Below are 27,454 nucleotides of genomic sequence, written 5' to 3'. Positions count from 1 at the left end.
GTGTGGTCCAAGAATCCTCTCTCTCTCCCTCAATCTCTCTTTCTCTGTTTTATTAACTATTAACTAGTCCCTGTGTGTCTCAGTTTCTTCATCTGTAAAATGGCATAATAGTACCTACCTTATAGACTTATTAAATGAGTTAACACAGGCAAAGTTCTTAGCACATTTGATGACAAAAGTAAATGCTTAAAACGTGTTGGCCATTATAATGACTGTTATCCCACAATCATTATTGTGTTCCTTATGTGTATTATGAACTATGACAGGCACTGAGATACAGAAGTACAGAATATTATGGGCAGCCAAGGCAATACAAGACAGTAAGTGAGAGTACCATATCTGGACAGGAGGACCTGGTTTCCGATCTGGGATTCTTCATTTCGTTTCCACCTATGTAACCTGCAGCAAGTGTCTACTTCTATAAACTGGGTGATGCTAATACACACCACAGGATTGTTGGCAGAACAATTGAGATAAATTGCTACCTACGGCATTCAGTATAGCTCCTGGTACATTGTAAATGCTCAATACTAGAAAGCGTGAAGAAACCCCTAGAGAAGTGGTAAAACTTCCTTAAGGTGCTTAAAATGCAGACAACTGAAGAGTATATGCAATTCCAGGGCTTTCCAAAAGATAAGCTGGTTTTCCAAGTTCTTTGTTTTATTGCTCAAGCAATGTTTTCAAGTAGCAGGGCAAATTGTGAATAGGAATGTGGGTCATGCTGGGCAAAAGTGAATTTTACTAAGTTAAAAGCACTTACTGTTTCGAGCATGAAAATTCATTGCAAATCATTTTGCTTATAAAAAAATGAAAGTCAAATGGTGTCAGTTACAATTGCAAAATATACTTTAGCTACTAAGAATAACTGTTTATTATCATTATCATTCTTTGAAGCAGAGAACAGACTTAACCTTTGATCTCTTTGCTGACAGGTATAATTAACATAATTAAGGTTTGGACTGATCATTTTTGGCAAGAATTTTTCTTTTCTCATCTATCTGTTGAAGATTTAGATTATTACAGTAAAGAAGCACTTATTGGAAATAATAAAGTCTCTATATATTTGTTTCCATCCTTCTTAAGAAAACAGGAAAATAAAAATATAATTTTTCAGAAAGCCCATTAGATATAGAAAGTATCCAGTTTAAAATCTCTTAGGATTTCACTATAAACAAATAAGAATCAGGAAACATTATAAGGCTGGACTAAAGTTTAAAGATAGTAATAGAAATAGCTAATATTGTGGGGGCACTTCCTGCTAAGTGTTTTCCAGAATTTAGCTCTTGTATGCCCATAACCATGCAGCCAAGGCTGGTTTGGCTATTATCCTTATTCCACAGTGGTTAAGTAACTTGCCCAGAGTCACACAGCTGAGCCATGTCTTCCTTCCTCTGCAACCATATCTTCTTTGGTATATGTGTTCATGAAAGAAGTCTGAGTTTATTTTTTTATAGGCAACTATTGGTATTCTCTTGGCCCAATGACTTTGGTAGCAAGAAGAGGATTGTTAAGAATAGACACTATAATAAAGCATGGACTACTGGTAAACAATGGTATAACCAAGACAAAGTTTATTGATAACATTTACCAAGTAAGTAGATAACTGATACCTTTGGTTTACCATGATGTGAGCTTGGGGAAAATGTTAGTGCCAGAAGTGGGATTAGAACCAAGGTCTCTTAGCTCCTAGGCTATGTACCAACTAACGGATACCAGCCTTTCATCTAAGCAGTGTTACGGCCTCACTCATGTGATTTTTCACCTCACTCCTGGTGGTGGAGTTAGTGAGCTAGGGGAATCAATTCAAGAGGTCTATTTTGTTAAGCCATCCAATTGATTCATTGTGCCAGGCACTAGGTGTGTTTAATACATTTTCATTGGAGTTGTAGCAGCAGGAAATTACAGACAGAATAAGACAAGTTTTAATCTAGATGTTATAATAAAGAGATATGGAAACACTGATAAGAGAGCAACTCTTGCTGACTGAAGCTTTATGGAATGTTGACTAGAGGAGATGGCATTTGCACTCGGTCTTGGATGATTGAGTAGGGCCTTGTAGGGAGAAGACCTGAAAGTGTGAAAATCATGACTATTGGAGGTCCTACCTTTTAGTGGGGGTGGAGGGCAGCAAGTGGTAGAAAGGGAGATGTTGGCCTCTGCATCAGTGAGTGCTAAGCAAAGGGGTTGGCAACCTAAGCATCATCATCAAGTGTTGGTGTTGTGTGCACTTGATTTTAGTTTCACATATTAATATTTTAATTCATTAGTGATGCCTAAAGTGCAACAAAATGTAGATTAGCAGATTGCATTGGGATCAATGTGTCCCATTAGGAATCAATAGAGGGAGAGAGAGGAAATGACTTTTCTTGAAGAATGAATTGGTCATATACTTGAAGAAAGGTAAGAATAAATACATTTCCATTGTGGAAGGAATTCTGACTTGAGGAACAACAAGTTCTCTATATCCTTCCTCTACTCATTCCTCCCTCCGGCTTCCCCAAGTGTTCTACTAGGGAGGAAAAGTACGCAGAGGAATGAATGTCAGGCTCAGGAGGAGAAGTTCTGAGTGCTACCAGGCATTCTGTCTCATCTGCAGAGGCTAACAGAGTTGGAGAGGAATCTGACCAGGACCCACGTTGGAGAGGAAATTATGGGTGGAAAGGCCCTGAGGCTCTAAAAGAGTCCTTGTTGCCTGCAGGGATTCAACCAGGCCTGGCATTATAGTACCCTGTAGTCACTTTCATTTAAGCAGATTGACATTTTTCGGAAAGTGATGTTTCATTGGAATGAGATTTTGTTGGAAATGGATTCAGTGATGACTCTTAATGAGTGTCACCCTGCTGACTGTTCAGGGTTGTGTTCTGCATGCCATCTGTTAACATTTCTGAGTTCTCTACAAAACTAGCAAGTGCTGCAAGATGTTCCCTGACCTGCGCAATCTCAGACATGTTATGGCCAGATGAGCAGGGTGCTGACCAGGGTGCCTTTGTGGCACAGCCTTTCCTAGAAGGGTCAAGTTGCACCTGCAGAATTCCTACTGCACTGTTTCGGCATCTTTGAGGAGATGTCAGGACTTGGATTAGCACAACTTCCCCAGAGCACTATGATGCCAACAGCCTACTGCTGAAACAGTAGAACAGTATGTGATAGCAGTTCAGGGAAAAGAAATACATATGGTGGGCAGTGGAATAGGTCCTTTTGGATATGAATTTGGAGAATGAAACTTTGCCAATAAGAATGGGAGAGGGGTTGGTAGGCCATGGTATATGGGTGTGGGGAGCTGTTTCCAGAGCTCTCAGTTGGCCTAAACACTCTCAATTAAAATTTCTCTTTCCTTTAAAGGAATGCAATGTAAATGATAACATCAAATATCTTCAGACTTTCCTCAGAATTTATATTATTGCTTCTTTTAAATCTACACAAGCATGCACATACACACATAAACTCTCAGGGTCATAGGGAAGGTGCTACTGAGGTCTGAGCAGGGAATGCGATTAATCCATCTGCTCCCAAGCATGTCCCAGCTGACCCAATATAAGCACTCTGACAAGTGCTCTCCCTGAAATTTAGCCTTTTCTGAACAGAAAAGTCTGAGTAATATTACAGTGAAGCCAGTAACCATGCCTATATCATAATGCTTATAATCTCCACAATGAGTCCAATGAATATTCTTCAAAAAGCTGATTAGGAAACCTCCATGTTCAGGTTTATTGTCTTTCATTCTTTTCTTCTTATACTATTTTCTTCATCATTTTTTCAATAAATATCTATTTATCTAGGGCTGATTATGTGCTAGGCACTGAACCAGGTGTTAAGATTATGTTTTTAAACTGTCATGCCCTAGTCTTTAGTAATGAGTCACAGAGAGGCCACTCATTACAATACAACTGGAGAGTAAATGCCAAGATGGAGAGAAGCACTGGATGGATGTGAGGGAGCACAAGGGGTACCTCATTTATTAAGCATCTACTTCATGCCACTGGGCATGAAGACAACCATTCATTCTCACATGGACTGGAATCTTACAACACCCTGCTACAGAATGGACAGTTATTTGTGATAGTTGTTTCTCTTGTCCTGCACCTGGACCAGTCCCCAAGACATCTTATCCATGCCCCCATCTCTAGATGTCCCCAAGAAGACCACACAGCCAAATTCTGGGACTAAGATCATCTTCTAATGAATATGTTAATTGTTACTAGCATGCAGTAACCTCATTCGGCAATATCCTAAGAAAATGCTGCCATGCATTAAATAAAATTACTCTATTTCTATAGACATTTTTAAGTCGCTCACACAGGACTCTCTGCTGGGGTATTAGACGTTAAAGCAATAGCTAGGATGTGTCTCCTATCCTTCTAGAGTGGGTCCTCCAGGAGAAAGAGTACACACATAGAACCAAAATACATCAAAATGCCTGAATGTCATAACGGAGTGCTTTGTTAAGTATACAAAAAATGAAGTGGCTTCTTTTGGACCTGAGGACTCAGGAGGAGAAAATGATAATTGTTCTGAGTCATGAAGATTGTTTAGAATGTCAAGAGAGAAGAAGCATCATTGTAAGGGGAAGAAAAAATAAAACTAAAAAAACTATGAATGGGAAAGTACAAGGTATGCTTGTACGAAAACACTTGGTGCACTTGGAATGTTATCAGGAAGGCTGTCAGGAGGAGATAAAATAGGAAAGTGGAGGGCAGATCAAATTGGCCTCGAATGCCAGGCTAAATCATTCAAGGCACGTTCTCTGATACTTTTCTAATCCTAATATAGCTCCATGACAGAGTCCAAATCATCCTTTAACTTGGTTGATGAAAGTTTTATATTGAATGGGGGCAAAGAACCAGATTGGGTGAGAAGTGGCGATAGCATGGAAAAAACACAATCACTGCTTTAGGAACTTCCAGACTGGTGGGCAGCCAGTCTTATCCACAGAATAGAATAAATTCAGCACTTCAAAATTTAATATTCACTAATTAAAAAAAAAATCAGCCAGGCGTGGTGGCTCATGCCTGTGATCCCAGCACTTTGGGAGGTAGAGGCAGGCGGATCACTTGAGGTCAGGATTTTGAGACCAGTATGGCCAACATGTTGAAACCCCATCTCTACTAAAAATAAAAAAATTAGCCAGGCATGGTGGTGCATGCCCATAATCCCAGCTGCTCTGGAGGCTGACACAGGAGAATCTCTTGAACCTGGGAGGCAGAGGTTGCAATGAGCCAAGATCGCGCCACTGCACTCCAGCCTGGGCAACAGAGCAAGATTCCATCTAAAAATAAAGAATAAAAATTTAAAAATCTAACTTCCACCCCTTAATGTGATTTATTTTTGTGCTCCTTGGACATGTGTGGTCACTTTATCGACAGATAAAATGTATGTATTTCTTGGGGGAAATGGCCCCAGAGAAATTCTTCCTGTGATAGAAATGAAGTGATTAATACTTTACTGGACTTTATGCATGGATATGACATGTACAGTGATAGTTATAAATCTAGGAATTCTCAGGGGCCCAAGGTGTAGCCTGCTTGCATTTACAGATGAAATAAATTTAATTTGGGACCAAGAAAAAATGCATACAGATAGTAACATGCATAGAAATGAGATTTATGCTGTTTAAGAGAATTATATATGGACACAGGAGGCAGAGAGGAGGGACTGTTGCTTGCATTTGAAAGATGGTCTATTTGTGAATTGTGTCTTCTATCTCTGGAGGAGGAGAGAACAGCAAGGGAGATTCACTCCAAATCCACTTTTGTCACCCCCATGGCAGGTTTCTTCAGTTTGTAGTTGTTACATTTAGATATGATGCAGCCTCTGTGGATGTTAAATTATCATGATAATTGGGCCTATGATAGAAAAGTCGTTGTCTTCTCTTTGTTGTTCAGGTAATTTCTCATATTGACAGCCATTTTGTGTACATGAAGGAAGTTGTGTACAACACTATGAAGTTATCAGATCAGGGTTCCACTTCTGCCACCAACATTTTCTAGCTGTGTGACTGGGCATATTTCACAACTAGTGTGAGCCTTAGTTTTCGCATATGTACAGTGGAATAAGACTATATTCCACAAAGAGCTTTTGAAAGAATTAAAAGAGAGCATATATAAAAGCTAGACGGTGTGAGCTAGTAATGTACAACTTGGTGGGATATGAAACTCAACAAAAGGGTCTGAATAAGGAAACCCAAAATATGACTTATTAGTCTTATCAAAGGGAGATCAGCTGGGAGGAAGTGACAACCACACTTATGATATGACACTATACACAGAAGGGCTGCCCTCAGGTGTCATTAATTTTGAATCATACCACAATGACATTAAGTCAACACACTTAAAAAAAAACACATCTAGGCCAGGCACAGTGGCTCACGCCCGTAATCCCAGCACTGTGGAAGGCCAAGGCAGGCAGATCACTTGAAGTCAGGAGTTTGAAACCAGCCTGGCCAACATGGTGAAACCCCATCTCTACTAAAAAATAACAAAAATTAGCCAGGTGTGGTGGTGCACGCCTGTAATTCCAGCTACTTGGGAGGCTTTGGTGGGAGAATCGCTTGAACCGAGGATGCAGAGGTTGCAGTGAGCCAAGATTGCACCACTGCACTCCAGCCTGGGCGATAGGGGGAGACTCCATCTCAAAAAAACAAAGACAAACCACACCTCTACATTTCAAATATGCACATGAGCACTACACATCTTAATCATCTCTCAAAGTGAATAATTAGCTTTCAAAGGTTGTTCCTCTCCCCCTTATCAAGAGCAAGCAGAGAAAAAACAAAACAAGTGCAGGCTATTGCCAGATAGATACTCTCCTACATGATCTGCAGTCATTGCTTTGTGGCTCCAAGCTGAGGTCCAGTTGCGCAGCGAAGATTCCACACCAAAAAAAAAAAAAAAAAAAAAACAACAACAACATCACATACGAAAGCTTTTAGCATTGGGGGCAAGCAATGATGATTCTACATTCTAATTTCTGCTGAGAAAAGAACATACATTTTTCTCTTTTCTGCTGTGAATTCAATTCTCTAACAGAGCCAAATTTGATTAGACCAACACAAGCTGAATTTTAATGTGTAGATTTCAGGTGGTTTATTTCTTACTTTCTGCAAAGGTGCTGATATCATGTAAAATTTCACCAGGGCTTATTCTAGCCAGAAGACATGTCCTTAGACAGCCAATGTGACCTTGGTAGCTCTGAGCCAGGTGGGGAGCAAATCTTCCACATGCTCTAATCCTCTAAGTGTGTTTTGGAAACAGGATTTACATGTCTCCCTACTGGATGCTCTGTACTTAGAACCAAACAGCATTACAAAGTAGACTTCCTAGGCCATTGTCTTTCTGCTTAGTAATTTAACTAGAATAAATTGAATGCTCTGGATGTTTTCTTCCTCCTCCTCCAACTCCTCTTCTTCCTTCTTCATCATCATTGTCAACATCATCAGACATTGATAATAGAGCAAATCTATGAAAGAGTTATGCTAAACACTAAGTTGTCCTAAATTAGCTCAGAAGGTCTTGCCAAATCCTGAATACAAAAAAGGGCAGGAGCAAGTTTGTTGCAAACTAATTTTCAACTTATTATGAGGAGAATGGGCATTTATTATGAGGAGAATGGACAGTCTCGCTCTGTCACCCAGGCTAGACCCCTACTTTGTACAGCTTCTTTACATGTGTCATCTTATTTATCTTCACAATGGTCTTGTAATTGTAGTTGGCATAATTTCCAACTCAGAAAGGTTAAGTAATTTGCCCCTGGTCACCCCAGCAGTAAGTATGTACTTACTCTCTGACATTCCTTCTGAGATTTTTTTTTAACCTAAACTCAGTGTTCTTATTCAATTCAATTGATATTTATTGAGTACTTATTATGTACTAGGTACTTACTTGTACTAAGAGCTGAGTGTGCACAGTTAAATAAGACGTAATATCTTCCTCCATAAAGTTTTAGGCTGGCAGGGGAAACAGGTATAATAAACATAAAAGATACAATTTTCATAAATGCAAAAATGAATATATATATATGAGGTATAGAGTGAGTACGACAAAGGGGGGCATGATTAATTTCACTTAAAGCAGCAAATTCATAAAAGACTTACTATCAAATTTTAAACAAAGAGAAGGAGTATGCCATGCAGATAAGAATAAAGGCTGCATGTTGCAAACAGGCCATTTACCTGTTTAAATAGAAGCTGTCTTCAGCCAAGGGCATTTGGAGTAGAAAGTGTCTCAGTCTTGAAAGGGAATCTGAGGCACTATGATATCTGAAGCAAAGAAATTTTATACACTTCCTTAAGTGATTATTTTATAGTAAGCTAGAATTTGTGTATGAATTTTGCTAACAGCCTAGATGTGGAATTTTTAAAGCAAGAGGAATATGTTCATATTCGGATGGCATGTTTAAATAAAAAGAATTTTTTTATCGTATCTTGGAACATTATATTAGCTTCCTATTGCTACTATAACAAATTACTACAAATTTAGTGGCTTATTACAGCACAGTTCTATTCTCTTACAGTTTTGGAGGCCAGAAGTCTGAAATCGGTTTCACTGGGCTAAAGTCAAGGTGTGAGCAGGGCTGGTCTCCTGTGAAGAATCTATAAGAAATCTATTTCTTTGCATTTTCTAGCTTCTGGAGGCCACCTATGCTTCTTGGCTTGTGACCCCCTTCCTCCAGCCCTCCAACCTCTTGTTTTCATTATCTCACCTTCTATTTCCTCCTTTGACCTTGCCTATCTCTTACATGGACCTATGTGATTATATTTAGGACACACTCATATAATCCAGGAAAATCTCCCCATCTCAAAACTCTTAATCACACCTTCAAAGCCCCTTTCAGCATAGTAAGTAACATTCACAAGTTCTTAGGATTAGGATATGGATATACTTGGGGGCCATCATTCAGCCTATTGCACATGGGCATTACAGTCAAAACTTCTTGCATTGGCATTACTTATTGGGTGCATTTTGTCTGGTGATTGTTAGAATGTCTGTGCTAATTTACACTTGTCCAGGTCTGCCTCCTTTTATAATATCAAGATAACTAGGGGCAAATAATGTTTTCTCTAGCAAACCCCTAATATGTTTGAATAAAGTCAAAAAATTTTCTCTTTCTATTCTGATTAAAGGAAGCCAAAGCAAGAGCACATTGAGAAACCTTCATACCTATGCTAATGGAGACTTGAACATTAAGGAATATCTATAGAAATCATGGAGGAAAAACAGACATTCTTGAAATGCCACCTGAAACAGAGAGGGGAAAGAAATTCCCTTTATGCCTCCTTCCTCCTACCCTCCAATCTCCTGTTAGTGCCTCCCATTGGCTGAACCTAGTCAGAAGTCATTTTCCCAGGGAGCAAATTCCAAATTAAATTCTGAATTACATGTAAATTCCATGTAATTTGCATGAAGTCAGCCCTTATGATATAAAACAGAGCAGGGGAAGTAAGGGAATTAGATATGAAAGAAAATGATCAGCACACAAACTGGATCTTGGGAAAACCAGGGTTGAAGTTCTTACTGAGTTTGTCCTAGTTATTCCTGCCTCAGCCCCTTCAATTTTGCCTAAATATCCAGACATTCTTTGCATAGAAAGAATTTCCTCACTTCACTGGTTCTTTACAACCTGAGTCATTAGTGATGGCACTATTCATTGTGTATGATTTCAAGATCACTTTCCTGACCAGGCCTTGGAATTTCTTAGCCATTCCCCCTTTCAGCACCAGGAGGGAATAGGAGCTGGGAGAAGATGGGGGCTAGTGGGGCATATTGTATTTACCAGTCACTGGGCTTGATCACAGAACTGGAAACTAGAATGCCCAGCAGGAAAAATTCCTCACGTCACAGTGGATTTTGATCAAATACTAACTATCCTGAGTATATTTTAAAATTTGTACTGCAGTTTCTATACTTAGAGGCCAATGCTTTAAACTCCCCACTCAGCCCTACTTCCATTGAGCACTCCTTCTCCCCCAACCCCTTGTTGTGCCTGGCCTCTAATCCAAGCTTTTACCAGGCCCAGGAGACCATCCTAACTGGATTTTAATTTCATAATAATCTTTAGCAACACATTGAGTTCAATTCATTATAGCCCTAAGTAGAAATGCAAATGAAATAGAGCTTCCCATCTCTGGCCTTGAGAAGCTGCCATTGCTGCTGCTTTTTAACTTTTAAAAGGTATAAAGGAAGTTTCAAAGAAATGTACAGAGAGCTCCTGTGCATCTTCCACCCTGCTTCTTCCCAATGTTGACATAATGCATAGCTATGGTGCAATGTTGAAACCAGGAAATGTCTACATCCACAGAGAAGCAGCTTCATTTTGTAAGTTTAAGAAGATTTCTCAGGGCTGGGGATGGTGGTGGTAGGCAGTATTGTAGTAATAATATTATCCCATATATTCACACAATGCTTTTGTACGTTTTAAAGCTCTTTTATCCCTTCCCATGAATGTAGGGGTCCTATTAGCAAGTTCCACATTCGGCCAAGGGATGCTGACATCTCAGTTTTACTTGGTAACTCAAAAGCCAGAGATTTTATTATAAGGGGCTGCTTCCCATTTTCTCATAGAAGGACGCTAACATCAAGTTATCCCATCAAAAGATGACTTCGTCTCCATTGTCCTGTACTTTCTATTGATTGAAAGAAATTTCTCCTCTTCAGAGGCAGAAGAGGCATAATCCTTGCCTCTGTGTAGCTGCTCCCCTTTCTCTGATATGCCTTCCTTCATCCCTACACCTAGTCTTCTAGACTACCCAATGCTTCCTCATCCTCTAAGATTAGGTCTAGGTGTTACCTCTTCTTAAGCACCATCCTCTTTGTACTTCCTCTCTGTACTGTGTATACCAACACAGCTCTTTGTTCATGCCTTAACAAACTTACTGTCTGTTTTCTTGCCTGTGTCCCCTAATCAACAGGGAGTCCTTTGATGGTAAGAATTATATGTTTACACCTTAATTTCTATCCCCAGAACTTGTTGTAAATGGATTAATAGACAGATTCATGGCATAATTCTGTGTCAATCTGGAAAGGCAGGAAAGCTTTAATAAAAACTGAATAAAAGGTATAAAAATAAATTCTAGTTTACCTTCTCTTTGAGGTCTTCTGTACTTTTTTGCAGATGTCACAAGGTTTGGGGACATAGAACATGTGATGATGACAGAGCTGGGTCCATATGAGCTTTTCAAATAGACTGATGGCAAGAAAGCAGCCAGATTAAATTAAATAGAATTAAATATAAATTTTGAGTTCCTTGTTAAATGTGATAATTTAAACACCTGCCTATATTTTTGTTCCCGTCCAAAACTCCACTAAAGTAACAATTAAGGAAGTTAAATAGGTAAAAAATCTAAGCTCCAAAAAGAAGTTGGTCAAGACAACACAAGTAAGACATATGAACAAAACTTTGGAAGATGGAATGCTGATGATTGATTGGAAAATGACACATCAGAGCTGAGAAGGCAGAAACCCAAGTACTTACAGGAATATGAAGCTAATGAGATGTGCAGAATCCAGGAAGGACTCGGGTATTAAAGGCCTTGGGTATCTGAAGACATGGATGTGAGGAAGTCCTGAAAACACAAAGATTAGTTAGAAGTTTTAAAAGGAGCAGCTAGAGCTTCAAATTCTCTCTTCGACCTGCCAATCATTCCCACCCAGCCAATGTTTCCTCTTTGGAAAGACTGAACCAGATTGGACCTGAGGCATCAGACATGGATGATGGTGGGGGTAAAATGCTGCACAGGGAACACAGATATAAAAGAAGGTACTTAGTGAATTATGAGACATACTCCCACCCCGACACTTGTCTAAGCCCCTCTCCTCCCTTCACTCCCAGAACCTGGTAACCAGGCTTTTAACCTGAAATAAATGATATTAAGAGACTCTGGGGAAACTGACTTGGCATAGAGATTTATAGGTCCTGATATTTGAGTGTCTCCAAAATGAACACATCACCTGTTTACCACTATTCAACAATACTTGCCTGCACAGAGAGCTTCCAATCAGCATTTTAGTGCCTCATTATTAGTTTGGACTTATAAGCAAGGATCACCAGACACCTGAGGATATCCTTAAAACAAAACAATAACAAAGAATCCAGAGAATCAAGAGATAATGCAAAGAATAGAGGGAAACATCAAAATACCTCTAATTAATATACTTAAGAAGATTAGACACACATTAATTGAGAACAGTAGCTTTTAAAAAGGAACATTTAGGGAAGAAAGAGCTTTGGACATTTAAGTGTATTAGATCACACCTGGAATATCATGTTCAGTTCTAGGAGGACTCTCCCCTACCCCCATCATAGGAGGGGCATTGACAAAGTAGAGGTTGCCCAGAGGAAGTCAGAATCTGGATGTATTCATTCATGCACATACATGTGCACATGGCAAACGTTTGTCATTTGCCTTCATGAGCCAACCAGACACAGTTCTAGGAGCGAAGGAATCAGAAAAGAGCCAGAGGAGGCTGAGTGCTCAGGATTTGGGAAAGGATGGAGACAGATAATACAAAATAAAGTACAGTGGTGAGCAGAGTGTGAGAGAAGAGGGGAGACCAGCAGAAGTGTCTGCAGAAAGCCGTAAGGGGAACAGCTGAAGGATGTGAAGGGGAGAAGGTGTGTTACCAAAAGAACAGAAGAAATTAGAGCTTTTCCTTCCTTCTTTCCCTCCCTGCTTCCCTCCCTCCCTCCCTCCCTTCCTCCCTTCCTTCCTTCCTCTTTCTCTCTCACTCTGTTTCATATATGAAAGGCTATTAAATAGAGGGAGAGAATTTGTTCTACATAGGAGATAAAAAAGGATTCAGGTAATGACTGAAAATGGGAAACAAACTAAGCTGTTTGAGCAAGGAATATTAAATTCCTACTCAAGACTGGCTTTTGTCTGAAAGGTGTTCTTTTCACATCCTCTTGTGTCCAGATAAATCCAAAATGTGCCAAATAGAAACCTGCTGTTTCTGCTATAGTTCTCCGCCGAACCGAGCTAGCTTGATAAGTTCTTGTGTATCTGTTAGTTTATTCTAAAACCGATCAAACATAAGTAGATTGTATCAAAGAGGATAATTTCTTAAATTGATTTATAGAAACCAGCTCCGTTTTGGTTAAAATAAATAGGAAAGTTGTTGGAATGTGATGATTCCTGGCTTTTGGATTTAAAGCATGAATACCATTCTCGAGCAAGTCCCACAAAATTCAGGCACAGACTAAAGGAGATGGAGAATAAATTTTCCAGCAAATAACAGTGGAAAAAAACTTACCCTGTAACTGTGCTATAACAACCCCCAGAATCGGGCTTCAGTCATCCTGCATCTCCCAAATTTTTAGCCTTTTGTTGTACAAACTGCAAATAATTGACACTAGGCTCTGAGTCAGCTTTCTGATCCTCACCCTCATGGTTCAAATTGGAGTCTAATTATAGGATCTCCTCCTACACCTCCATAAGCAGCATGCTTGGGATTTCTTCTTAAATTATTAATCAGAAGAAAGATAAATTTGCCTGTTTTAGTTATACAGGGATGAATTGTCTCCTAGCTGATTTTTGTTTATTTATGCATAAAGGTCTATTTTTAATGGTTGCTTACTTTTATTATTTCCTAATTTTTCCGTGAGTCTGGAGGATAGAATGGTCAGATTAGTATATGTTTCATACAGCCCTATCTGTCACTGCAGCACAGCCTTCATCTATAAATATTCCTTAGGCTCTGGTGTATAAACTGCTTCAATAGTTAAAGATGTATATTCCCATGTTCCCAGTCACTGGAATTCAGAAAGCCTAGATCATAATGATATACCTTTAAACCCAGTGTGTCCCAACATGGACTCAGTGTCATTTTCTTTTCTTCCTCTCAATGGTAGCTCCTTTCTGTTCCCAGTCAGTTGCCCAAGCTGGAAACTTGAGGGAACCTTGGACACTTCCACTCTTTCTCATGGGCCATACTGAATTAATCAGCAAAGACTCTTATTTACACTTACCAAATGTATGGTCCTTCTCCATTCCCATCTTCTTCACCATTTCTCACCCACCCATTGAAAGAGATGTCTAAATGACCTCCAGGTTTTCTATCCACTATCCAGGCTTTCCATCATAATACTGGGAACTAAATGACAAGTATCATATATCCCTTAAAAAACACTCAATGATTTTGTAATATCTTTGTTTTAGAGGTCAAATTTATAGCAAATAGTACTGTGCAATGAATGGTATGGGGTTATATTTTGGCCTTACTTAAGAGACAACTCCAAATTCATGTACAACCAGGGAGTTCTTCACTTTCTCATACATCCTTTGCCAAAAATTAGGGAAACAATTTTTTAGAAAAAAAGTACTGAAATAAGCAAAAGAAATTTCTTATTCTGAGTCATGGAAGTAGCTAAACTGAGCATGAAATTGTTACCATAAATTGCACTGAGGAATTTCTATTCAGTTCCTGTTTATGAGTTTGGGGGCTGTGGGTAATTTCCCATTATGTGATTTTTCTGGCTGCATACCACAAAATACTTGCAATATTAATATGATAAATAGGAACACATTTAGCATCTCAAGGAGTAAAAGGTAATCTTCAGATTGAGGGAGAATCTAGCTAGGTGATTTTAGGATTCAGAAATAGATAATTATGTTGAGAACAAAGTTATGAATATAAACAATTCTCTCAATCCATCTCTCTGCCGCTTCTTGCTTTCACCTCAATTGAAAACTGAAAATTATTTTAGTGGGAGAGCTATAGAGGAGTAGAACATATTTAACGAATTCTCCACATTTTGAAATGGCTGGTTCACTTTCTTCTCAGGAAAAGGGAGAGATGGCCACATTAGCAGCCTCACTCCATCAGTTAGACATATGTCAGGTACCTGCAATGTGCCTCACAGATACTAAGTAAGTACTTACAGATAAGTAGTTGTATGTATGCTGAGTTGTGCAAAAGAAAAGTATCTGTTGTATTTGAAGGAAAGACCTGCCGTATCTCAAAATGATATCTTGAGAAGCTTTCATTTGAGGAGTTTATTGGGGAAATCAAACAAAGCCTTTTCATTTTGATCATGCCAAATCACCTGTAGAATTCACTATAGACATATATCTATAGTCATATCAGAAATTGGCTGCTAAATGGTTACTTAGGGTAACCAAACAAGTCTGAGACAGCCATGGACCTGTTCATGTCAGGAACAAAACAGAGAAAAGTAATCCCTTGTAAAAGAAAGTCTGGAATCAATGTAGCGGAAAAAAAAAATGAATAAAACTAGGACTAGAAGATTCGAGTTTGAGTCCCAGTTCTGCTGTGTGGCCTTGGATAAATTGACTAGCCTCCTTGAGCCTCCATATTCCCTTAGTGGTCTTCCCAATGTGGCTCTATTTACCTAGGAATAGTGGTGTATTAGTTTGTTTTCATGCTGCTGATGAAGAAGCAAGTCACATTTTACATGGATGGCATCAGGCAAAGAAGAAACTTAGATGTTATTTTAGCTCCTAGCTCCATGATTTTTATACAAAAGAACAAGACAAATTCTGCAATGATTTAATATTAGAGTTTGCCAAGAAAGATTTTCTTATCTGGTGGATGCAGTCTTAGATACTATGCCTTAAATTAAAAGGCACAGTTCCTAGTTCCTTCTGATGCACCATTAGCTATAAATCACACCAATTAAACTACAGCCTGTGCATCCCTGCTCTGGCACTTTCACTCAACCTGCCAATAAAATCTTGAGAGAATCACCATTGGCAGCTAGGCCCTAGTAATATCTGAAGTTTCCATTTTCCCCCACAGAGTTTCACATTTACTCTTTCATGCATGATGTCCTTTGTGGCTTTATTTTTACAGCTAAGACAGAAATCTAATTCTACTTTTGAGATAAATCTCAGACAGAGGAAGTAGTCATGTAGGCAGGTTGGGATACTTTTAAAGACTGCATTGGCATGAATTACTTTTGTCACCACTTTCTATTTATACTGTACAATTCAGTTTACCAAACATTTTTATGTTTTATGTTTCTTCATTTGATCTTCACAGCAATCTTGTAATGTAAGCAGGAAATCAGTGATGTCTCCATTTTGTAGACAGGGAATATAAAGCTTCAAGAGAGCCTCATGGTTTTTGTTGTTGTTGTTCATTTATTGAGCACCTAGTCTGTTCCTAACAATGGACTATGCCATTTACAACTGCTGTTGTGTTTACCTTTCAAAAAATCTGATCAGGTAACCACTGTTTTTCTATTGTACCTATGAGAAAACTGAGTATTCTCTAAATTGAGTGTCTTATGCAAAATCCACACTAAAAATCAGTAATAAACTTATGATTCAAACATGAATCAGATTTATCTCAGAGTCTTAAAAAATAATAATACATCAGTTACTCCTATCACCGAAAGAAAACAGACTTTGCCAACTTCAGAAAGCTTCTGTGCTGACTCCATTTTGCAATAATCCTGATAATCAAAGAAAATCTGCCTTTATTAATCTATAAAATAAAGCTTGCATGAAGCCAAATTGAAATTTGATGCATGTAATTTTCAGAGTTATATGAATATTATATGAAATAGCTAGTTAGGGATTCAGATTGTTATTTGCCTATAAAACTTACTTTATTTCACACATTAAAGAATTGCTAAGTGTTTGGCTGAAACCTCTTTAAAGTTTCTCCATCCAAGCTGCAAGAGATTGTTCTAGTCAAAACAAATGATCCCAATTCTATCTGAAAACAGAGAAGAGGTGGGGAGGAATGGAGAAAGACATACCTTAATTCAGTGTATTATTAAAAATTATTCTAAAAGGCTGATCTATTTAGTATTAGATCTGGTAAACTAAATGATCATTTTTGTTTATCAGAACTCTTCATTTAACTCATCCAATTCAGCAAGCATTTATATTAGCATTTATTAGCTGATAACTGTGTGCCACACTCTGTGCCAAGTGTTAGGAACACAGAAAAAAAAAACTTGATAACATCCTTGCCCTCACGGTATCCACAACTGAGTTATTAATGGTCAATACCAAAGAGGTACAAGAGAGGTGCGTACATCCTCTTCCTTTGTGGAGTGCAGAAAAGATAGACTCTTGCTATTGTCTAGAATTTCTGGTTAAAGTTGGATTCTGATGAATTTAGTTCATAATCTATTTGTCTCTCTCTGTCTCTGTCTCTCTCTCTCTGTCTCTCTGTCTCTCTCTCTCTCTCTCACATACACACACACACACACACACACACACACACACACACACACACACTTGGATTGGTAAGCCAAACATCTGTAAATCTTTAGCAATGGAAAATTCCATGTCACCACTTCAACACAGAGGCAGTTGCCAACTTGAGAGATGAGCTAAGTCAGGGGTTGAAGTAAAAGCTAGTGAAATCCTTAGGCCGTAGCCTGGAGAGATCCACCCCAAATCCTTCCAGTCACCAGAGCTCAGTGCTCTTGATGGAGGTGGGCATTCCAATGCATGTCTGGGAGGGAAGCCAGCCTCCTCAAATAGTTCCTAATGGTGCCCTTCCTGACAGGATGACTTGAAAAGCAGCCAGGGTGAGAAAAGCTCTATGTGTATCTCTGAAGCCTAAAGTAATGTGACTGGGCCCCTTCTGTGCATATCTGGTTCTGAAATCCCAGGAAAACTAGAAAAAGAAGAGGTAATGAAATGGCAACCATCTAATATTTTCTGAGCTCCAAATAATTAAAATTATTTTTGTATCATCAAATGAAAGAATCTTGACAAAGCATTGCTTCTTGAAATTGAGGTATAAACAGTGTTCTATGGCTAATCCTCTTATGTGTGACTATTTGGTTAAAAGTCCAGTAGAAAGAGAGCAGTAGTACATTTGTTTGGGATTTTCTAGTTTTAAACATTCTGAATTATCATATTTCATTGATTATAAGACTCACATCTTCCCCTCTCCACAAAATTCATTTCAGCTTGTGAAATCAGAAGAGTCTTGTGTCCACCCTCTCCAAAAAAAGATGCTATTATTAATTGATGGTGCATTTTAAAATCAATACTGCTTAAAAGGATGAAAATAAATTATATTCTCTTAGATATTCAGAACAACAATGTATAGGGGTAGGGATGATTTCTCCATTTTACAAATGAGAAAACGGTATCTCTGAGTGGGTATGGTATTTTCTTAACATCTCTCAGAGCCAGGACTCAAATCCAGAAACTCTGATACCAAGGTACTGCTTTGAACCCCAAGTTGCTCTTCTCGCTCTGTAAGTAACCAGATAGTTCACAAAGATTTAACCTGTCCCAATTTGTCCATTTTAACATGGAACTGACTGTATTAGCGTCTTTCCATGATAGAAGGGTTTCTTGATATCCTGTTACCATCTAAAAAGAACATGATACTCCTCAAATGGAGCAGATATTTAAATACCAAATGTTCTTTTTGTATTCACAAGAAGAAACTAGAAAATTACAAGCAACTATGCACTAGCCTGTGAGCCTCTTGAGGAAAAAAATCTGTTCAGTGGATTCAGTATCCCTAGCAATTAGGATTGTGCAAGGCATGTAATAAACCCCGAAGAAATATTTACTGAATAAATGAAAGAAGGATGTTTCTACCAAAGAAATGGAAACATTTATAATTGCTCACAGCACCTCATCCCTGGAGCAGTGATTAGATGCTCTGCTAAGAATAGATGTAAATCATTCCTGCTTCATCCTTACCATGTACCCTTCCTAAGCCTCAGTGACAATGAGGGTCACATCCAGGTAAACAGTATTGTGACCCCAAACAGACTACACACCATTGACATTTACCCTAACCCTACTGGAAGTTATCCTAAAGCTCAAATTTCCTTTATTATAAGACACCAAGAGCTTCTAGTTCAGCTGTGTCTATTTAAAGCGTTGCGTACGTACAGCAGGTGTTCTCTTCAAACTAATTCTCCTGTAGTGTGGAAATGGATAACTCAGCAGGAAAGTAGTCCCTGTTGCTTGGATGTGCAGAGTCCTGTTTACAGCCCAGTGATCTTACCAGTTGTTGTTAAAGCTGCACATGTTTATAATGAACAAATAGAAAGAGGGTGCCACTGTCACCGTTAGTACCACTAAGAACTGCATATGTCTTTGTCCTAATAGGAGTTGCCAAAGTAATAACAGAAACACCTATCTTGTATTTTCAAATCACTTCAGTCAAATCTCATTTTGAGTCTCACAACCACTTTGTGAGGTGAACCTCACAATTTGTAGATGAACAAACTGAGGTTCAGTAACTTCCCAAGGCCTCATTAGTAATAAATGACAAGATTAAGACTAAAAGCTGGCCTTCTAACATAGAGTTTCTAACCCTGTTTCCTCTGTTCATGGCTTCCTCTTGTCTGGCAATCATGAGACACCTGGATGAGGTCGTGACTGATCCTGTGGCATGCTGCCCACCAGCTCACTTGGGAAGGGGAGAGGGCAGGCCATGGCCTCATGCTATTGCCTAACCCACTGAGTATATTGTTTTCTTATCTCAGAACCAAGGTAAGCCACCTGAGTCTTGAAGACATGAGCAGTTGGGCAGTTTTAATCAATGCAGATTAATCCTATTGCATTAAACAACACCAGCCTTCTTATAGGAGACAATGCCTCCTTTTCTGTGTGAATGGTAGCTTTGCATTCTGAGTCACCTTATTCACCCTTAACAAATTGCAAACAAGTGTATGGCAGAGCCCACCTCACTGTGTAGTTTGTGATGTTCACACCTATGACCTTGCTCCATCCAAGTGTCCATCAGTAGCTCAAAGCCTTGAGACAACACTGATGAATGAAGTCACTGATATTCCTGAAAACAGCAGCAGCTTTGGAATTGGACATTATTCTCCTGGACTCCAAGTCAACTTATGAGAGTACCCTGAGTGGTTGCCTAGCAGATGAGAAGTTCCATCTGATGGCAAGTGTCCTAAAGTATGGCCATCTGTGGCTCATTCCTATATGACCTGGTGAAGACATCAATTCATAACAGGTAGAGGGAGGCTCTAACAGGGGTCTCTAGGAGCAGACACAGGTTTCCATTTTACTCAGTACAGAAAGGGGTTATAATTTTCACAAGTGATGAACAAGAATAGGTGGTGAATTACACACAGAATAGAAGGAATTGACAGTCATTACCAAGCGCCAGTCTTTTAGATCCATCAGCTCTCTCATAATCTTCTCAACAGATCTTGAGGTAGGTCCAATTCTTATTCCTATTTTACTTGAGAAAAATCAAGCACAGAAAGGTTAATAACTTTCATAGTAATATATAGCTATTTAGTGGCACAACCAGGATTCTGACTCCATCTACATAACCCAAATCTTGTACACTTTTTACTATTATCATCCATCTTGTCCAAGTGAAAACAAATGCCAGATCCCCAGAATAAATGCACCTAGTCAGGAACAATGGCTTTACATACCCAAAAATGTGGAGGAAAAAAGTGGGTTATCATACACAGAGGTGGGGAAAGAACTAGCTGGAGGTAATGTTTCATGAAGCTCCTCTAAAACATTTGCTTAGGAGTTCAGTTTCAGTGTTTTGCTTCTTGTTACAGAATAAAATCCCCCCAAAACATAAAATAACTTGGAATTTAAAAAGCATTTACCAGTCACCTATTTCATGTAAAGCAAGACAGAAGAAAGTGCTGCATTTTTAATATTGTTCTATACCTCAGCATGATCATGATTAATTTTCCTGTCCATGTCCTATTCTGGAAGCAAATTCTTTCAGGTTCTGACTTGTTCAAAACTATGAAAGTCCTGTCTACACAGAAGGTAGACTGATAGACCCTGAGGTTTGGGAATAGAGATGAGTGAGGCATCCCAAGTCTCCAAGTAGCTTACAGTTTGATAGAGGGAAGGCCAGCATGCACCTGACTAACACAATAGATGAAGGGAAGGAAGAGCAAGATGTCAAGAGGGGAAGGGTAGAGAATTGAGGAGGCCTTACATTCTAAACAATTGTGGTGTTATAACCAATGTCGTGACATCATGGATACAAAATGACTTCATGGAGATACAGGGTTGAATCCTAGCTCCATGTCCAATGTTACCTAGTAGCTCTGTGACTTTTGTGAAGTTAGTTAACCTCTCTGAACCTCTGTTTCCTCATCTGTAAAATAATATATCTACCTCAGAACTTTCTTAGGAAAAATAATATATTTTTTAAAGTATGTGGTGCAGATCCTAGCTCATTGCAGGTGCTTAGTAAACATGAATTCCACTTTGGATGATATAAAGATTGAAGCATTTGAAAATTTCATTCGAATCTTCTCCTGAGGCTTGGAATGAAGACAATGTTATGAATTTGACTGAAAAATGTTCCAAAGGGGCAGGCATAGATATGAGTAAAATATTTGAGGAAGAGAGAGAGAATTAATATTTAATGGATATGGTAGTGTTAGGTTTTTCTGTTTTAACTTGTTGAGAAATACAATTTCAGTACTTCTATAAAACATAAAGACATATTTCACAATTTGCATAGCAGGTTTCATGTTTACTTCTAGAGCATTTCTAACTATAAACTTGTTTATCTCCAAGAAATTGGAGACAGAGCTCTGCTGCCACAGACACACCATTTATATTTATAAACCCAGATCTTACTAGTTTTACTACGATGAAATTTCTTGTGTGTATGTTTAGTTTTCAAAGAAAAGTAGCAAAGAGACAGATAAGCCCCTCTGACACAGGATTTAGATTAAGATGACTGTCAAAATAGGAAAGATGAAAACAAGGTAGATTCCAATTAAGGCAAATACAGTATAAATCATTCATACTGGGGAATTTTGACACCGTAGAATGTCATGCAGTCGAAACATTTGGAAAGCATGGCAGAAAACATTTTGGGTATCTAAAAAGCCATACAGTAAGGCAAATATAATTTATTATTAAGGCAAGTATCCTATTGTGTTATATAAAATGTAGCAGCTTACAAGAGCCTAACAAAGTGTTGATTGTATATAGACGAAGTGTCAGAGAATTGTTTCCAATGTATGACATGATTGACATGGAGAGATTTCCTAGAGAACAATAAAAATAGCAGAAGAATTTGGAAGTGGTAGTGATTTGACAGAAATAAAGCCTTGGAATTAGAATATTTAGTCTTGAAAAAAGTATTACTAGGGGAGATGCATGTTCATCTTTCTTACTGCAAAAACATAAAAATGAAAATGGACAATTTCAGTACCTGGAGCCATTTTGTAACTGAATTCATCCAGGTATTCTACTCACTCCCTCATTTATTTTTTATTTACCAAAAAATAGTTTATTGAGCATCTCAGACACTATGTTAGGAAAAGGAAGTTCCAAGGAGAATGAAAAATATTTCCTGCCATCAGAGGGCTCAGTCTAATGGAAGATGAACAACTGTACAAATAACTGCAAGTTGATGTGATGAATACAATAAAGTTAGCAAAGTGATTAAATGAGGGTTGAGACTTGCACAGAGTTAGATGTTTAAGAAGGGACAGCTGGAAGGTGGGATCTCCTGCCTTTATCATGGGTAATAAAGTCTTCAAAGTTATAAAGGAGAGTGTCCTCTCTCTCTAGATGGGAGAGTTAGTGGTACTCAGAGGTGACATGTGGTATTTATCAAGTGGCAATGTAAAGCATGGGTCAGAAAAAGTTAAGAGTTCCTGATCTATGTTCCAGACAAGGCCATTTTCTTCTCTGGGAAATGCTATTAGAGGCTGTGAGATTTTTGTGCAAAGCTTTGACCAGTAGTTCCACTTCTGGTGCCCTACTAACCTGCTGTCAACATGCACACATACACCAAGATCCCTGTTTATGATAGCAAAAAGCTGGACAAGCCTAAATATCTAATGATAAGGGAGTTGTTAAATACAGTCTAAACTATGGAATAGAGTATTAAGAGTATTAAGAAAAATGATATTTATGTACATTGTAGAAGGCAGGAAAATATCCAAATTGCACTATTAAAAAAGGAGAAAAAGTCTTAATACAATAAATAGTTATGGTCTCGTTTGTATAGGTATGTGTGTATATACACACACAGCTACCCACAAACATACATATACATATCTAGCACACAACCGTACATGTATCACTAGGGTAAGTTGTAGGGAAAGAGAGCAGTGAGAGAGAAGGTAGGGGAAGGCAGAAGAGACAAGAGAGTCTCTCAATTTTTATCCTGTGATTTTCTATATATTTCAAAATTTTCAACATCCATAGACTTCATTTTGTAATTTAAAAAAGAAATGAGATAATGCCCATAAAGCATTGAACATATTGTCTGCCATGTGGCCAGCAATAAATGTTAATTGACTCTTCCAAGGTGACAAGAAAATACGACTTGCTCAAAATGATTTAAATCTGCATACAGTATCGTATCTTTATTTTTTAAATTTTAAATAAAGACAGGATCTCTCTTTGTCACCCAAGCTGGAGTGCAGTGGTGAGATCATAAGTCACTGAAACCTTGAAATCCTGGGCTCAAGTGATTCTCCTGCCTCAGTCTCCCAAATAGCTGGGACTATATGTGTGTGTCACCATGTCTGGCCTGCATACAGTATCATATTGATGTTTATAAATAAATGTTTTCTCTCACTAGAAAATGAAATAAATTTTCTTAAATTATAGTCAATAGATTTTTACCTTAAATATGTTGTTAAATATGTATTCTGCTTATTTAATCACTTAGGACTTAATTATTCAAAGCTAAGCATAAGCAGGAAGCCTTCCAAATCTGGATAATACCAGACTTTGCTTATGCACCAGAAATTTCCAGCCAACTATTATGGCTTTATCTGTTGTGTATTAAACTTTAAAAATATTTAATATTCAGAGTTTATTTTCCTGTTATCTATTTATTACTGAAAATGAAGGTCAAATCTTTTAGAAAAGCTATCCCTACAGTACTCAATACATATTCAGTAAGCCGAAATGAAATTACATTTTGTAGAACTTTTTCTTATAAAGAATTTGAAACACTCTATAAGCAGATCATCTTTTATTATATTCATTCATCCTTGTTTTATTAAAGTTGTGAATAAATTGAATTAAAAATCAAATTGTTTTCTGAAATGTACTGATGTACTCGTACTCTATTAAAATTCTTCATGGTGAGTTTCTTTGTAATTAAAAGAACCATTTATAATTTCAATTAACATTTCTAAGTTTATTCGTGGGTAAGTTAAGCCTGCTGAATTTTCTAAAGCAAGACATTGTTTTGCCAAGGAAATGATAGAAGTTTCTAGGTTGTGATAAAAAATATTGAAACATCAAAAGACATTTCTTTTTACATGTTTATTGTGTTAATAAGTACCTTAGAACCTATTCTTTCTTTATTTTTATTGAGTTGACATGCCAAAAATATTTTTTTCTGTGAAACAATGGCAAAGGTATAATATATAGATTTCTTTGATATTTTTTATACCCATAATTTTTAATGTTTGAAAAGTTCTAAAATTTGGCATGTGGGGCAAAGTTATGGGACAAAATTGAGGTATGATCCCAGTGGTCAACTTCTAGCAGACCCCCACCCCCTAACAAAACCTAGTTAAATTAAATGACATTTCTTACACAATTCATCACCAAACTCTTGATTGTCTGGTCTATCAGGCTGAGAGTAACTAAAGACTCTCCTCAATACCCCATTGAGTTGAGATTCCCATGGATTTTTTTTTTTTTTTTTTTGCTTTTTGTTTTTGAGATAATTATAGATTCACATGCAGCTGTAAGAAATAACTTTACTCAGTTTCTCCCAGTAGTAACATTTTGCAAAACTATTGCATATTATGACAACTAGGATATTCACATTGACACAATTCATCAATATTATTCAGATTTTCCCCAGTTGTCTGTGTGTGTGTGTGTTAGTTCTGTGTAATTTTATCACATGTGCAGTTGCCAATATCCACCACTACAGGCAAGATAGAGAACATTTCCATCACCGCGAGGATACTTTACGTTGCCTGTTTATAACCACATCTACCTCCACCCCTCCCCATGATTCCCCCATCCTCCCTTTCCCACCCCCAATGGACTTTTTACAAGTTGGTAATTTGATGGTGGTGTGTTTTCTAGGTACCTTTTGGGAAATAACTGCTTTATCATTTTCCTCTTGTAAATGTCTGTGAATAAATAATAGTAAACAGGCATACCCTTGAATTGTGTGTCTCCCCATTGTTTGGCAAAGGAACCAACAACGTGGATGAGGGGCTGCCTGAGCTGTGCAGCATTTCTAACTCTTGAAGGCACAGAGCCAAATTTGCTACCTTTGTTTCATTCCCAGATTACGCTCGATTTGAGGCCAAAATCCATGACCTACGAGAGCAGATGATGAACCACAGCATGAGCTCCGGGTCCGGGTCCCTGCGAACCAATCAGAAACGCTCCCTCTACGTCAGGTAGGCAATGGAGTATTTCTCTATCTGCACTTTGTGAGCAATTCAACTTGAGAAAACAAAGGCAACACCACGTAGCAACAGAACATATGTTCTAATTAACCCATGTTCATCAGTACTCTACTGAAACATCTTATGTTTAACCATTTGGAATAAATGTCTGAAATGTTATTAGATTAAATTAGTTAAAGGTGCCTGCTTTTATCAAGTTATTCTTTGGCAATGTTATGATCCAGGATAAAGTGCTCAGCATAGGTAGCAATAAAAATAATGAGAAGAAACATTTTCATTTCTAATAAATCTTAAATGGCATATGTGGACCAAACCCTTGGACATTTGCTTACTGTCAATGTGAAAAGAAAATATTCCTGTATTATCTCCTAACTTGCCTGGTATTGACTGCATTAACTTTAGTGCATAAATTTAAAATCCACGGCATTCTTCTAAAGAGTCGTGTACTTTTCTCTAACAAGTTTTGGCAGAAAGACTTCCTTCTGTGTCATCTCGTTACCAATTGTTTCTCAGACCGTAAAAGTTACTTGTTCCTTGTCTGACAAAACTCATTAATTTACCAGAAAAAGATAAATAATTGATTGAATGTGAAATGCCTTCCTGTCTTTCATTCTAGTAGCTACCTCTTGAGTTAAGATCCATCAACACTCAACTATAACATGTTCCTCTTCCAAGACAAGCTTCCTGTATTACTTCCAAACTTCATCAGTGCTGACTGTACTTTTAAAAATATATAAGTACTAACAGGCAAAAGGAAGAAAGTGATGCCTAATTAATGGTCAACATGAATCTATGTACCATATGGAAGAACCATGCCCATTCTTATTGTATTGTCCACTCCCCACTCTGGCCCAGAATCCAATCTGACTACAACCTGAGATCATATTCTTCTTACCTGAAATTTTAGGCATGAGGTATATGTTATAGATACTAATTTACATACTTGAGTTGAACTTTTGCTGTTGGTTCCACTTTGGCTCTAAAGTTAAGTCTTGTATGTATTTGTTATTTACAGCAGGGCTTAGAAGGGAGTGGGATTCTGGAAGGCACAGGTTCACATAGGGCCTAATTTCCTGACTGAACCAATAAGCCTAGAGTCCCTTCTTATTCCAGGGAAGCCCTGAGATTAAGAAAAACAAGTTATTAACCCTTCGAATTTGGCCAACTCCATTTCAAAAGATTATTTTGATACCCTTAATTGTAATCTGTGACTGTTCAGAACCACCCTAGAGCATGTCTTGTAGTGACATCACAAATATGATGGAAAGTTAACAGCTCCATTTCTAGTTCTTCTTCTCTCTTGTATTGTATTGTTGGTCTACATGCTACAAAATATTTTTAAATTTTGAAATGTTTTAGTCCTTGGTAGCAAGTGGAAAAAGTCAGCTGGGTTAATAGGATAGAACTAAATCAGTTAGTGTAACTGAAATGCTTATATACAATAAAGCTCGAAGGGAAAATTACCAAGTATCTTATTAGAGACAGAATGCATAAATTGTTAAGATATTAGAAGAAATTTGCTGAAATATATTGCTAATAGCTATTAAGTTGTGGAAGATTAAGAAAATTAAATGAAGTGATATGATATTATATAAAATTAATACACTTATTTGAAAGAGTAGTAATTAGATTTAAATCTTTATTCTCTAAAATCATAAATAAAAGTATAACATACAGAAGAGACAAAGACTTAGAGTAACAAAAGTAATAGTTGGATATTGTATTGAAGGGAGGAACCTCCTTTTAATGAGACTCAGAAATACTTGACACTTCATAAGAAATTCCCCAAATGAAATCTCTATAATATACAAATATGGTATTTGGTTTCCAAATGTTCAATTATTACTACTTATTTTGTACCTAGAGGGCTGACTTTAGCATCTAAATGACTCTAAGAGACATAGAATTAGAAGAAATATGGGCCGTGCATATAGTCGTATCAGTGAATCAGAAAGAAAGAACTTACAAGAGCCCCCTGGCCTTATTCTCATGAAAAGTGATAAAACAGACCAAAAAAAAAAAAAAAAAAAAAAGCAAGAAGCAAGGCCTAAATGAAATTCTTACCAAAAAAGATTCAACAAGTTTGTACTTTTGTACTTTTTCTAATACTAATTTTGGCAACAGGATTTGCTTTGTCTAAAGTGCT

At 37.8% G+C, this 27,454-nt stretch overlaps 1 protein-coding gene and 1 long non-coding RNA gene across 17 annotated transcripts in view; one reads left to right on the top strand and one right to left on the bottom strand.

The window, feature by feature from the left end:
• Positions 1 to 20,861, bottom strand: part of LOC106993429 (uncharacterized) — an 88,377-nt gene extending 67,516 nt beyond the window's left edge. Inside the window, exons 1-6 of the long non-coding RNA XR_013404240.1 lie at positions 20,603 to 20,861; positions 20,066 to 20,150; positions 16,563 to 16,673; positions 15,343 to 15,455; positions 13,245 to 13,327; positions 11,467 to 11,557 (exon numbers count right to left, since the gene is read on the bottom strand). This is a non-coding gene — a long non-coding RNA (uncharacterized LOC106993429). The remainder of the gene's footprint in view (positions 1 to 11,466; positions 11,558 to 13,244; positions 13,328 to 15,342; positions 15,456 to 16,562; positions 16,674 to 20,065; positions 20,151 to 20,602) is intronic.
• Positions 1 to 27,454, top strand: part of DLG2 (discs large MAGUK scaffold protein 2) — a 2,228,225-nt gene that overhangs the window by 2,026,158 nt on the left and 174,613 nt on the right. For all 16 annotated transcript variants that reach the window (XM_077964104.1, XM_077964105.1, XM_015115421.3 and 13 more), the window contains one exon: positions 25,185 to 25,299. In XM_077964104.1, coding sequence (XP_077820230.1) covers positions 25,185 to 25,299 — 115 coding nt within the window. The remainder of the gene's footprint in view (positions 1 to 25,184; positions 25,300 to 27,454) is intronic.

The sequence above is a fragment of the Macaca mulatta genome, chromosome 14 (genome assembly GCF_049350105.2).
Source record: "Macaca mulatta isolate MMU2019108-1 chromosome 14, T2T-MMU8v2.0, whole genome shotgun sequence".
NCBI lineage: Eukaryota > Metazoa > Chordata > Mammalia > Primates > Cercopithecidae > Macaca > Macaca mulatta.
The sequence above is the reverse complement of the archived record's forward strand: the minus strand, read 5'-3'. Positions and strand labels throughout refer to the sequence as shown.